At 36.3% G+C, this 15469-nt stretch overlaps 1 protein-coding gene across 6 annotated transcripts in view; it reads left to right on the plus strand.

The window, feature by feature from the left end:
• slc47a1 (solute carrier family 47 member 1) overlaps positions 1 to 15469 on the plus strand; it is a 36397-nt gene that overhangs the window by 5044 nt on the left and 15884 nt on the right. For all 6 annotated transcript variants that reach the window (XR_015519581.1, XR_015519582.1, XM_087299651.1 and 3 more), the window contains 4 exon segments: positions 43 to 111; positions 3877 to 4025; positions 13222 to 13264; positions 13549 to 13593. Coding sequence is in view for 4 of the 6 variants with exons in the window: in XM_087299651.1 (XP_087155777.1) it covers positions 43 to 111; positions 3877 to 4025; positions 13222 to 13264; positions 13549 to 13593 (306 nt within the window). In the remaining 2 variants the exon portion in view is untranslated.

A 15469-nucleotide genomic window follows, 5' to 3' on the forward strand; every position in this document is an offset into this window, starting at 1 on the left:
GTGCTATGACTGCCCTGCTAAAGCATCATTTGTCTTCCTCAGACTGTTAATGTGACCACGACAGCCACGGGATGCGGCCTGGCCCTCGCATGTGACACACTCGTCTCTCAGGTATTTCCTCATGATGGCTTTAACATGGTTAAAGTAATGTTGTTCTGCCAACAGACTAGCTCAATATCTATTGTTTTGTTTCTATAACGTCCCCCCAATTTTTGTTGAAAATAGAGCGTAATAATCAGGGCATCTTCCATCCATTCCATATCAGTTTTCAAACAAAAAGAGGAAAACTAAGAAAATTGACACTTTTCGTTTTTTGTCTGCTCACAAAAACGAAAACAGTTTCGTGGCTCGATTTTCGTTTTACTGTAGGAAAATGGATAAACGACTTTAAGATTCATTAGGTGGTGCTGAAACACCCTTTTGTTTGCTGGTGGCATCGCCCTCAAAATAAAAGTCCTATATATACGTATATATATATATATATATATATATATATATATATATATATATATATATATATATATATATATATATATATATATATATATATATGTATGTATGTATGTATGTATATATATATATATAGGGCCCAATGTGTCTTTATTTTGGCCCTTCTAATAACTATTAAAACACACACAAAAAAAAAAACACACAAACACCAAATAAACAATATTAATTATCATTACTATTATTATGTAGGTTTACAGTAGCTCTTAAACAATCATGCAAAACAGGTGCTGCTCGGAAATGTCGGAAAAATCTTTTCCTGGGTGCTGATCCAAAGAGGACTTTTATTTTCAGAGTGGCGTTACAAGCTCAGATTTGGTTGGCCAATCAGAGGAAAAAGGGTGTTTCAGCACCGCCTACATGGGTATAATGAATTTTAAAGTCATTTATCTGTTTTCCTATCCTAAATTAAAAAAAACTAAAACTAAAATCAAGCCAAAATCTTTTTTTTTTGTAAGCAAAAAACAAAACAAAAAAATAACAATAAAAAAAACATTTTCTTAGTTTTCCTTTTTTGTTGTTTGAAAACAGATAAAGAATTAATGCAAGATACCTTGATTCGTAATAGCTGTAGTTCAGTGGGCAGATTTTATAATGGGAAACTGAGAAATTGAAGGAAGAATTTGGGCTATTTTATTTCAGCAATGATCATTATTACCCTGTTTTATAAAACCATTCTCATAAACTTAAAAAAAAAAATCTCATCAATATATCACAACTAAACTCTTACATCAAATACTGTGGAAATACTAAGGATCTGTTAGTATCTGACGGTAAATTACATCCCAATGTTTTACAAAAAAAAAATTATCATGAACCTTTACTCTGGCCTTTATAGGTTGATTCGTGATGTGAAACTCTTGTTCCACTGCACTGCTTCTGGGGTGCATGTTTAGTTTACAGTTAGGGACTGGTGAAGTGTGGTGAACGATGGCTCCTGTTTAATATTCATGATCAATCTTTTAATGTGTTTATATGATCGACAATTATTGTAATACTTCTAAATTTGAAATTCATGTTGGTTGGTTCAACGAAAAAAAGCTATGTATTCATAGTCCTGCAATTCATTCATATTACTTAGTACCTAAATGTTATCCCAACAACACTAAACACTTTTGTCTTCAGAACTATTCTAACTCTAGGTAGTATAGATTGAGCAGTCTGCTTGAAACAATCCCAGGAGATTTTGGTCCATACTGATATGTCAATTTCACACAAGCTGCTGCACATTCGTGATGTGAAACTAGTCCAGCACATCCGAAAGGTGTTTTTCTTGCTGGATGTAGCATCACAAGATTGGTGTGATCATAAAAAGATTGATGGTCAGCAACATCAGTCGTGTAGATGGTGGCATTTAAAGGGATAGTGCAACCATTTTTTTCTCACACTCAAAATTATTCTAAACTTTTATGAATTTCTTTATTCTGTTGAACACAAAAATAGAAATTCTGGAAAAAAACTGCATTTGTAATATGAAGAAAAAAACCATGGAAGTCAGTGGTTGTTTTTATATTGTTAATATGTTTTAATATTCTTCAGTAAGTCTTTCTTTGTGTTCAACAGATGAAAATATAACACTTTATTTTGATGCTCCTTCAACAGACTATACGAAACATAGCAAGAACAAGTCAACTTACACTAACCCTAACCCCAACCCTATCCCCAGCCCTAACCCTAACTTAACAGTCTACTTATAATCTAATGAGAATTAGTTGGCATGTCGATGCAATGCAACTTATATTCAACAAACAGACCACCAAAATAAAGTGTGAACAAAGAAAGAAACCCAAGTTTGAAATTAGTGGATGATAAAATGACATTATTTTCATTTTTGGGTGAACTGTCTCTATAAATGATGCTCAAAATGAAATAAAATAAAACCCTTCATCACCACTATCAGCAGCAGCCTTAACCAGTCATACAAGACCAGACGAATTGCTGCTTTCATTGTATTCACGCCAAATTATAAGAATAAGGTAGTTGAACTTGAGACTCATCAGAACTGGCAACCTTTTTCCAGTCTACATACTGTCCAGTTGTGGTGAGCCTTTGAAAATGATCAGCGATAAATATTAGTCTGGCCATTCTCTTGCTGTTTCTGATTCTGATGATTAGTTAATCTTGACTCATTCTGAAATATACTGAACTGCTGCCATGCAAAAAAACAAAACAAAAAAACAACAACATTTCATTAATAATTGATCTCCCTCATGTCATTTCAATCGCCTTCCTTCATCTTTGAAACACAAAAGAGGATATTTTAAAATAAATCCAAGAGAACTAAGATCCTCCAAAATGGTCCCGATATGTTTAAAGTCCACAAAGGAACCAGAATACAGCTAAAACATTCCATATGACTTCAGTGGTTCAACTGTAATTGTGCAAAGATTTTTGTGTGCCCAAATACTTGAAAAACAACTTTTTTTTCACTAATTTTGCACATTTACCATGGGCAATATGACTTATTTACCCTTACAGTTGAACAATTGTAGCCACATTCTATGTTTTGACAAAGTTTTTGGATCCTTTTATAAACTTTGAATGTCTCTGGACCGTTACTGTCTATCCGCTTGTTAAGTGTGATGTCACGTAAAGCAGCTTCCGGGTCCAAGCGCTCTATCACACTGTATGGGGAGCCTCAGGAAATGGTTATAATAAACGTCTACAAAGCGCTGTAATACTTTCGAAAATCATGATCAAAATATATATGTCCATGGCTAATATCAGAGGCCAGAAAGTGATTCATTTTTTTATACATTGTTAAAATTTTGGGATTTGTGATGCAGCAAGCCCAGAGACTGTTGTGTACACTATGACTTTATATAAAATTAACTTTAATGTATGATATGAATAAAAAGTGATCATATACTATTATTTTCTCAATTATAATTATAAAAAGTGGCGGCTTGGACCCGGAAACAGTATTACAAACATCACCAACACGTCACCACTTAACAAGCGGATGGAGGATGAGATAGTCCTCAGATTTCTACTAAAACACCTTAATTTGTTCTGAAGATGAACAAAATTCTTAGGTGATTGAAACGATACAAGGGTGAATAATAACAGAATTTTCCATTTTAAATGAACTAACCCTTTAAAAAGATATTTCTAATTAAGTGGCTCGTGAGTATATGTCCAAAACACAACTGTGGTAGTGCCATACAACTTTTATTGGATATATTATTCAAAGTATTTAAATTTAGAAACATTTAATGAGATATTGTTTGTTTTTTTGCAAATTGTTGTTAAAATGTTACAATTAAATTATGGTTTATAAAATCTGTATTCTGTTGAATTATTGACATTATATTATATGCTAATGATACCTTAAATATTTATCTTTTATGATCTGTTGCCCATGTTCAGACGTTTGGCAGTAAGAACCACAAACGTGTGGGGGAGATTCTGCAGAGAAGCATGCTCATCCTCTTACTCTTCTGCTTGCCATGTTGGGCCATTCTTATCAATGCTGAGTCGATACTGCTCACCCTGAAGCAAGAGCCGGAAGTGGCCAGGTCAGGCTGATACTTGTCATACTATTCAATCAAAACTGTGGTGAGGTAATTGCTACAGTCCAAAAATGTAATGTAAATGAGACCTACTTTTGGAAACGATCAGTTTTCATTCATTAGAAAAAAAAACACTTCTTCTTTGAGGTCTTGAAACCTCTGAGATATGTGAAGAAAATGTAAACGTTTTAATATCTCTGAGCAATAAACCTGGTAAAATGAGATTACATTAATTATGTTAAAAATAATAATAAAATAATAGTAAAAGTTAAGATCATTTCAAAATTAAGAAACTGAAATAAGAAAAGTTTTATGGTTCAGTATGTAACGGAGGCCAGCTAGTGAGTGCTGTGCAGGTAAACCTCACTCCTCTGACCTCTAAAGGTGCTCTAGCAACAGAAGCTAGAGGCCATGGTCTTTAGCCTCCTTGTTAGAGCAACCGACTCTCATGCAGAAAGTCACTTGTTCGATCCCAGCTCTGAGCGGGTTGGGTGGTGTATGACCAGCGGGATTACAAGTGCATTGTTACTTTGACCAAATTTTGACAAGTTCATGTTCAAATTTCTTTCATATTTTTCATCATGTATATTTAAAATATTCCAAAGGTGCACATTATTGTTTATGTTAAATCGGGGATGCCACTGGAATTAAATGATTTACACTTCTGAAAAGTGTAAAATAACACCTAGATGTGTTGATGATTCTAAGTGAATCATTCTAAATAATCTAAATAATCAATAAATGATCCGAATGATTTACTTTAAAACATGTTTGAATGATATTTTAGCATGTATTAAGGATGTACACATTTGTGTTGCACTAATCATAGATGTCAAATCAATACACTCTTATTTTGACATTCTCTTTTTCCTTCATACCTTTGTTCCATGTTTTATGCTCAAGGGAAACGAAGTCTTTCCCATTCATTTCATTAATTACTGATCATCTCAATATTTTTGTTCTTCTTCTCCTTTTTTATGTTGTTTCCTTCTACTCTGTGCTTCTCTACTGAGTCTTTATGGATGCTAAGCTCTTGTGGTTTCTCTTCACCTAACTGTTTCCCTTGTGGCATTTGTTTAATTAAAATGGCTCGTTGAAGATCCTCATCACAGCTCACTCTATCTTTCTTCCATGAGCGTGACAGAAAAACAGACCGGAAAGATTATGGATGTGCCAGCAGCTCAAATCCTCCTCTTTGAAAAGGGGAACCTCACTTTCAAAGACCAATAATGCATGCTGAATCCCTGTGCATCTTCCCCTTCTCGGGATTTCTGCATGTGTGTACCACTGCTCCTGCCAATTCTCAGAGGGTGCGGCAGATCAAACGTCTCTGGCTATAAACCAGGACTTCCCTAGGCCATGTGCATCCTGGAGGCAAACCCTGCCTCTGTGTCTTCCATGTCGCTAGATCTTCTCTCTCCTCCATATCTGCCCCAATCCAGAACCTGCTGCAACATTTGCCCTGTGGCAGGTGCTTATTGACCTGTCTGGCCAGGAATTGATTCCCACCCCAAGCCCTTTGAAAACTTTCTGCATCCTCCACCGCTACCACCTTCTTTTCTAAGCCGCTTTCCACTATCAGACCAAACAGTTCTCTTTGCTTCATCATTTCTTGTCAGTCAGCATAAATACAGTTTCATTTTTCCACTGTAGTGCTGATAATAGATTTTTTTTGGATGTAATACAAATGCGGCAGTCGTTGCTTTGGTACTGCAAGTATAATGTAGACAGCAATCATTATTAGACACTTCTGTTCTTACATAAAAAAAAAAATCTGATATTTCAGTGCTTGTGCATGAGTTTGCTTTTATTTATGCTCATTACAGAAAAAAACTTCCTCAAAAAGATATGTGGTTCCAAAAATAGTGGATAATTTGTATGAGTTCGTACAATCTCATTCGTACAATTTAGTATGATTAATGATGGTTAAGTTTAGGGGTGTGGTTGGGTGCCATGCCTCCTTTAAAAAAAATACACTTTCTTACGGATAAACTCGAAATAGCCACTAAACTGACAAAATGTAAAATAGTTACGTTTCCTTGTGAAAACACCTCCGTGTGGTTTGGCACGGAATAGATGTGGTCTTTCTCTCTGAGAAGGCTGTCAAACTGACACTGATTCAGGCTTTTGGATGGGATGAAATTAATAGTTTGCTATTGCGCCATCAAGTGGACACAATTAGAGCAGCAGTTTCTTTTATTGAAAAACTGCAGCTCATTTTTACACTTTACAGAACCATTTCACATGCCGCATGAAGCCCACGGGCTGTACATTTGACACCCCTGGTTTAGAGCATCACGTCATTAGCTGCTAAATTCATTTTCTACTTCCCATGAGAATTCAGACTAAGCCAGAAGCATGCAGTGTTCACCATTAACCACAAATTTTTAATCACAATACTTTGATCTTATTTTTCGGCAATTCAGGAGTTCACACTTAGCTGATGATTGATAATAAAGCTTGTTTGGCATGCTGTCCCGGGAGAGAGCCCTGAGCTTATAAGATCCTCGAGCCCTGGGCTCCCTCCCGTTGCAAGACGAGAGGGGATTTTGAGCTCAGGTAGCCAAACTCCTGCTTATTGTAGCTAAGTGTCATATATGGATGCTGAGAAGGTGTACTCAGAGTTTGTGGCTAAAATATTTTGGATTAATTGTTTAGGGTGCTTGTTTCTGAACTGTGGGAGGAAACCGGAGGACCCGGGGAAAACCCACGTGATCACGGGGAGAATGAGCAAAACTCTGCACAGAAATGTCGCCTGGTTTGGAAGGGAATTAAACCTGGGGCATTCTTACTGTGAGGCAACAGCACTAATCAGTGGCCACCGTGTCCATTTTAAAGGAAGGAAAGTAGGTTGGGGTGGGTGGTATAGGTTCTTTAAGACGAATATAGTGAGAGGAGAAAAGGATCATCTGATAGGATAATTGGTCATTAGCTAAAGTTGGAACAGCTGTGAACAATCATAAGCACGTGATCCTCTCGAAATTTGTTTATAAATAAACTTCACTTAAATAGACATAAGTACTATCAAAATACAACGTTAATGGTTTGTAAAAACTACACGCTGATGTCTTCGAAGATGGCTATAATAATTGTCACACATAATCTGACAATGTGAGCTTTTGACATCAGGTATACTGTTTAGGTAACTAAAACATTTCCTCTATTCTTCTTTCTGTTAAACAGCCACTTTTATGTAATTCGGGAGAAGTTGATAAATTGACATGTTGTAAATCCAGCAACCCCTCCACTAACATGACGGCACCAATCACCCCACATCGAATAATATGATCATTACTATGCTGTTTAAAAGTACATGTGCTCACCAGTGGTGGATAGAGTACTGAAAAATCATACTCAAGTAAAAATGTACCATTACTTGTCTAAAAATGTAGTGCAAGTAGAGTAAAAGTATTGGTTGTAAATATTACTCAAAGTTTGAGTAAAAAGTAGCCCTTTCAATAGTACTCAAGAGTAGTGAGTATTTAGTATCACGCTGTAGCCTAAAAAGCTACAATTAGAACATCAGTTTCTTTTATTGAAAATTTGCAGCTCATTTTTATACTTGTTAATATTTGGTTAGATTAAGGTTGTGATGTCAGGTGACCAAAATCCAATGTCTAGCCAGCGTCTAAGGACAACGTTATTTTGATGTCCAATAATAACGTCAAATGGCATTGATATTTGGTCAATTTTAGCTTGTTAGAAAGAGACCAAAATCCAACGTCAAGCCAACATCTTAAACCAACAGTACCTGTATATTGACGTCAAATACTGAGATTTATTCATCAGGTGTGGCAATCAAAATCCAAAGTCTGATAGATGTCATAGTGGCAACGTCCACAGAACATCAAGCTGTAACATCATTCAATGTTGATATATGGTTGGTTTTAGGTTGTATGTTGGACATTGACGTTGGTCTGATATTGAGTTCTTACGTCAACCTGATTTTTTTTTCCAAACAAAATGTAACGTCCCCATGATGTTAGGGTACAACGTCAGTCTGAAGTCATGCTGACATATTGTGCCTGCTGGGAGTTTAAGACCATTTCGGTAATAATACAGTTAACATTCGTCATCTTCTGATATGGTCTCTGAATCAATGTGTGTAAAGATTGTGGACATCTTCTTGGACACTTTTAATGCTTCCGAACATATTGCTGCAATTATAAAGTGCCTTTTTCTTGAGGTAGTTTATAATGATGCGTCAGCCAGACTCCATTGCCGTAAGCACTGTCTCTGGGCCAAGCACATCAACCACAGTTTAAGAACTCAGAGATGCAGGATTTGAAACCCTATGGGCTCTATTTTGACAATCCATGCGCAAAGTGCATAGCGCAGGGCGCAAACGTATTCAGGGCATGTCAGAATCCACTTTTGCTAATATAAGGACGGAAAATTCCGCTTTGGGCTAAAAGGGTTAAGCTTATTTTTTTAATGAGTTAAAGGTGTGTTTTAAGAATGAACCAATCAGAGTCTCATCTCCCACTCCCTTTAAGAACCAGTTGCATCGCGCCATAGTGCATTTGCTATTTACATGACGACTTTGCAAGTGGAAAAACTGAGCGTTTAACTAGCAAGAAAACAGTTAAACAGAGCATCTACAGCACGAGAATGAGAGATAAGGCCTCTCATTATCTACTTTCACTTTCGCTTTCGTGGATAGGGAAACCTTGTATGCACAGACATCAAGTAGCCTATAAATAATTAATTTCGTTTGTTAAGTGCAAAGATTTGTTTCAAAACTATTTCTAAATTCAGTTCTAATTTCCAGCAAACGAATAAATAAACAATAATAACGAAGTGTTTAAAAAAACTGACTTATATCCAAATACACATGCTGTGTGCCATATGGTCTAAAACCTGACAGGTGGGCAAATCTAAGCTTGTTTTTAATAAAAATATATATATAAATACGCATATAATTAATAATACTGCTAATAATAATAACATTATACAAAAGCAAATATTTAGGAATAAACTGAAAAAGCCCCCGGAGATGAAGAAGGCATGAAAGTATGGTTTTAAATTTATTTTATATTTAGGCTAAAAAATAATAGGTTTTGAAATATTTTAATCCTTTATATTCATATCCTAAATATATCCTTATTATATTCTATATATATACTTGATACTTAAATTATTTTTAATATGTTAAGATATTTGCATATATTGCACTCTGTTCTGGGCAATAGACTGGCTTTTTCTGGTCTATTGAACAGTCTGTTATAGTTTCTTAAAATAGCAACGCGCCAGCTATGCGCCTCACAACGCCTTCCTTTTTAGACCAGAACGCCTATGGTCGCGCATATGAGCACAAATGCAAATGCATGCTATTTAAACAGCGTGCTGCAAAATGTCAAAATGACTCTTGCGCCAATCTGAAACTAGCAAACAACAATTGCACCTTGCGCCACATTGCGCCGGGTGTTTGATAGGGCCCTATATCTTACATCCCATTCACACGGGGCTTCAGCGTCAACGCTTGAAGGCGTGTCTGAAGTTGGGGCTGACGCGATCGCCATAGCAGCGTCAGCCAATGAAAATCAGTCAGTAATAGGCCACTGTCTAGCTGGTGTATTTGCATACAGTGATCTGACGCTTCTGTCGGCGCTTGAAAAGTTGAGCTAGTCCCAACTTCTGCAGCAAACAACGCCTCTGAAGCGGCACCGACGGATCCACAATGCAGTTTGGCAACGCCTGACGTCACCCATTCAAAGTGAATGGGAAGCGTTGACGCTGATGCCCTGTGTGAATGGGCGTTACTATCTCCACCATGGTCTGTCTTGACTCCAGACTGTCTTGACTGCAGACTCCCAGGCCTGTGGCTTTAAAAGTCATGCACCATCATGCTCTGTGTCTATGCACCATCAGCCTTAATCCCCTATAACATGATATGATATGATGTGATATGGGGTGATATTATATGACATCTGATGTGATATAGGGCTGCACAATCAATGGCGATGTCATGTGCATTTTGTGAGTAAAGCCTCTCTCTGTCAGGGCCGGTGCGTCCATAGAGGCAACCTAGGCGGCCACCTAGGGCAGCAGTATAGAGTGGGCGGCGTCCGCGACACCTACCTTACAGAATTGAGGTCCGCGACACCCGTGCATCCTGTTATATCCGCGCATAGGGGGGCAGAATAAAGAGCGCAGTGTCGCGACACTTCCCTCCCTCCCTCCCTCAGCACCCGCGCGTCCTCAGTTATTTCCGCGCATAGTGCGCTGGAAAAGAGGTCCACGACATTTCACTTCATTTTCATAACCGGTCGCTTTCGTTTTCACATTGGGGTTGAGGGCGGCGTGATCGTCCTCTGCCTAGAGCGGCAGTTCAGCTTGCTCCGGCCCTGGTCTCTGTAGAAAGTAAATCTCCAGCAACTGCTTTTAGATGGAGCAGTTTATGACAGTGTGGAGCAATGGTTCACTGACAAGCTATGCAAACAATCATGGATGATTAAATCTGTTCAATCCTGTATTCAAAGATAACCATTCTTTGATTTAACAGCTGTTTGCTGTTTGCTTCTCAGTGAACTATGACCATGTGTTGCTGCAACAACTGAGAGCATGTGAACATTTAATAACAAACTTTTCTCCAAACATTAAAATTCAAAAATAAAAGCGCTTTAATCGTCTCCTCTGTTAGAGTTCTCATGTCTCTTCTTTGGGGTGTATTTGTAATTTTCATGTGAGAGTGCCCCCTGGCTCTTGGAGTAAATTTTCTATTGATAACAGAGCCAAGTTGTCACCTTTGAATTATTCAACTTATTGTCCGCCGACTAGTGGGCGCTGCCATTTGAATCTTTTTGGCTTCCGGTCTCATTCACTTCCATTCATTTTTTGACTTTAAAAACTGCTCATTACGCTGCTTGATGTTGAAATTGGATATTTTCTTATTATATTATTCTACTTGGTCTTTATAGTCATGCAAACATTTGTTTGTAGAGCAAGTAGTTTGACCGTTTTCTGCCGTTTATTATTCCTAGTCATTTCTCCCATAGGTGACTGAATCGGAAGTTCTAAGACAATCGCGAAAACAGGCGCACTTCCGCATTCTAGAATAAGGTCAATAAGGTTCTATCTGCGTTCTGAATGATTTAGAGATATTGAGCTTCAAATTGTTTGCATTTCATATAGCAAACAGTATGTGTGTAACATTTTTTTTTTCTAAAAATTCTTAAAATGTAAACAACAGAAAAAAAACATCCCATAATGTAAATAAGTTGTCATTTAATAAGAACATGTCAATAACTCAATTTTGACCAAAATGTCAGATAAAACCTTATAATTCCAAGGTGATGAAGTATTCCTGACAAGATGAGCATGAGAATCACATCTTCGCAATCTCATAATTTCGATTAATTGTGCAGCCCTAATATATTATGATATGATTGAAAAGATATAACTTTGTTGCCAGACTTTCTAGAATATTTTTTGCACAACAGTGTGTTTGTTGCACACTCTTTACAAACAGAGAAAACACAACCTAAAACATAGACAATAAATACAATAAAATTCTAATTCGTTATAATTGAAATTCAGTGTAATGATATTAAGAGTAAATATTAAGAGTAATAACCACATCATACAGTGTTTCCCACGGACTCCTCTGTGTTTTTCCCCTTGAGCCCTCTTGATTTCCATAGAGTTTCTTTAATAACTGCTTGTCACTAATTTAATATGATCAGATTTATTTGTTTGCTTCCGTGTTCTGTGTTTTTTATGTCGAGTTGCCAGTTGTTGTCTGTATGTTTACTAAACTGTTGTGTTTCACCGTTAGCCCTTTTTGATTCTTACAGTACTTAAAATGTTTATTTACTTAAAATCACTAATCAAACTATCTGGCTTAGTATAGCATGTTTAGTGTTAATAATATTATAGTGCATGGAACTATATCTAAAAATTATGAAGTTAATATATTTTAAATGTATTGAATTGCAAATTTATTGTTACAAATATGTTAATTCCCAGGCATGCACATTGCAGTAGACTTTAAAGGGCACCTATTTTACCCCTTTTACACAATTTAAGATAACACTTTGGTGTCTCCAGTTCTTAAATTTTCAGGAGGGAGATAAATGGGGGTGGGGGCAGAGTGTGGAGGCACTTTCTATCCAAGACTAAAAATGGCATGTGGACTGCACAGGTTGAGCCTTATGTGTGCATGTGCCTGCCTGTGGTGTTAAATGCAAATGAGCTGCTCGCCCTTCCACCAACTGCTCCCATGTTTTCCAGATAAACAGCAGTCAGTGATAAAAACAGACACAGATGACGCTGAAATACAGCTCACTAGTCAAAAATACCAAGTAACTTTATTTGATGCGTTTGTGGCGGAGTTCATTCAAGCCTTTCTGAAAGGATGAGTCTCACACAAATGACGCTTGGAGTGCACACACCCACACATATATATGCACATTTACTGACACCATGTGGCCGTAGTGATTATAGCGGTTAAGAATTTGCAATTTTACTGTCTTTATTACAAACATGCTCTGTTTTAAAACATTTTAAACTGATAAAAATTGAAGAGTTGGAACAGATATTTTATCCCAGTTTGTTTGCAAAGAAAATTATGTGTACATGTGTGTATATGTTATCATAGAAAAATGGTGACTGTCAATCAATTCGGTTGGTGGGGAAAACTGCACTCCTATGTACATCACGTTGCGTTGGGCCTCAATTTTTTATTGTCAGGAAATTTTAAAAAAGAGTCTTGTTGAGTTTATATCACTCCAATATGACACATGATACTTACAGACAGTTCTGTACAAACAGCTTACAAACGTTGATTTTTTTTATAGGTGCCCTTTAAAGAATGTTTTGGTTAGTAATAATTGCTTAAACACTTTATTGTACAACAGGATACCTTAACCATATTTAAATCACAATAGTAGCAATCCTGAAATTACTTGTAAAAACAGAGACAGTCCTTTGTTTAAAATTCATAAAAATCTATTATTTCTATAATAAGTATTGACTGAACAGTCTAAAATATATCTATATTTTTTACGATAAAAATTTGTCAATGGACATCTAATTGAAAAAAGGGGATTTATGTATTTGATGCTAAAAAAGTAAGAGTTTTTTTTAAGCATAATTGTACCTATTTGTGGAAAAAGTACCAGTTATCCAGCTTTCAGGTCTTATGCTGTTCTAAAACTGCTATGCTGAAGACTCCATTGTTCTTCCTTTTTTTTTTTTTTAGGATTGCCCAGCTGTATGTTACGGCTTACCTCCCTGCTGTTCCTGTAAGCATAACAACATGTTTTTTTTTTTCCACAAAGACGTTCAGTGATCGTGCTTTCATCTCTGTGCTGGTCTTGTTTTTCTAGAGTGCAAGTTCAAATGTTTCCCAGTGCTTTCTTCAAATTGTGCTGCTCTCTCTTCAGGACACTTTTTGTTTACTGTCAAACTGTCAATCATGTTCATGTAATATTTGAAGAGTGCAGCCACATGCATCCAGTCATTTTCATAAGCTTTCCTTCTGCTGACAGCACTGATGTCCTTTATTGTTCATTCTTCCGTTTCCTAGGCCATGTTTCTGCACTATCTGCAGGTGTCTTATCTGCAAAACCAGGTACAACCTCTCTGTAAGCTTGTGATGTTGCACTGAACAACATATATACTGTATGTGTGTGTGTCTGTATGTGTATAAATTGCCCAGCATAACCAAGTACATCCCTATTTTTTAATTATTGTTTTTTTTTATAGAATGCTATTCAAATATATATATTTGCGTATATACAGTTGAGATCAGAATTATTAGCCCCCCTTTACATTTTTTTTCTTTTTATAATATTTCCCAAATGATGTTTAACAGAGCAAGAAAATTTTCACAGTATGTCGGACAATATTTTTTCTTCTGGAGAAAGTTTGATTTTATTTTATTTTGGCTAGAATAAAAGCAGTTTTGATTTTTTTAAAACCATTAAAATTAGGGACAAAATATTAGCCCCTTTAAGCTAATTTTTTTCAAATGTCTACAGAACAGACCATCGTTATACAGTAGCTTGCCCAATTACCCTAAGCTGCCTAGTTAATCTAACTAACCTAGTTAAGCCATTAAATGTCACTTTAAGCTGTATAGAAGTGTCTTTAAAATATGTAGTAAAATATTATTTGCTGTTTTCATGACACAGATAAAATAAATCAGTTATTATGAGTTATTAAAACTATTATGTTTAGAAATGTGCTAAATAAAAATATTCTCTCCGTTAAACAGAAATTTGGGAAAAAATAAACAGGGGGGCTAATAATTCTGACTTTTAACTATACATTAGAGTATTCAGATTCAAAGCCAAAACTGGAACTAATATAACAAAATAACAAGATCACGGTCCAAAACTTGGAGCACCCAAATTAATATATTAGGGCAATTTTTTTTAATACAATTTCAATAAAGAAGAAAAATCTAAATAAACATCAAAAATAAAATTGAATAAAATATAAGACTTAGTTGAAATGTTTAAAAATCCAAAATCAAACAAAAAGTGCTCAGGGGTAGCTTAAATAATGTGTCGGTGCTCTTAAGGTAAGGGATTCATGAGAATAAACAGCAAAAATCAGTCAAGGCGCTCGAAAAAAGGGGAAAAACTTTAAAATATATATTTCCACATTTTTCGAGTGCTTTGGACTGATTTTTGCTGTTTAGTTGAAATGTTGTTTGTAATTTTTTTTTGCAACACCTCATTTGAAATTAGAAGTACTATCTATTCTTAAATAATTTAGATAAACTAAAATCCTATTTTGGCAAGGCAGTGGCGCAGTAGGTAGTGCTGTCGCCTCACAGCAAGAAGGTCGCTGGTTCAAACCTCGGCTCAGTTAGCGTTTCTGTGTGGAGTTTGCATGTTCTCCCTGCCTTCGTGTGGGTTTCCTCTGGGTGCTCCGGTTTCCCCCACAGTCCAAAGACATGCGGTACAGGTGAATTGGGTAGGCTAAATTATCCGTAGTGAATGAGTGTGTGTGTGAATGTGTGTGTGGATGTTTCCCAGAGATGGGTTGTGGCTGGAAGGGCATCCGCTTCGTAATAACTTGCTGGATAAGTTGGGGGTTCATTCCGCTGTGGCGACCCCGGATAAATAAAGCGACTAAGCAGACAAGAAAATGAATGAATGAATAAAATCTTATTTCGATTAAATTAACGGTTTAATTAAACTGCCTTGTTTAAATGCATCAAAATACATTGTCCATATTTACATAGAAATGAATATTCATTTTCAAAAGGGGATATATATAACTATATGCTTATTGTCAGGTCTTAACATTTACAAGATAAAACAACATAACATGAACAACATATCTCAAACCTCAAAGATATATATATAAATCAAGGCAAGCTAGAAAAGCCATGGGTGACCAACTTAGGACGTCCTAAGATTCAGATGGCTGTAGATCCACTTCCAGCAGTAACTAAAATACAGGGCGGGCAATTTATATGGATACACCTTTAGAAA

The sequence above is a fragment of the Danio rerio genome, chromosome 21 (assembly GCF_052040795.2).
Source record: "Danio rerio strain M-AB ecotype USA chromosome 21, GRCz13ab, whole genome shotgun sequence".
Taxonomy (NCBI): Eukaryota; Metazoa; Chordata; class Actinopteri; order Cypriniformes; family Danionidae; genus Danio; species Danio rerio.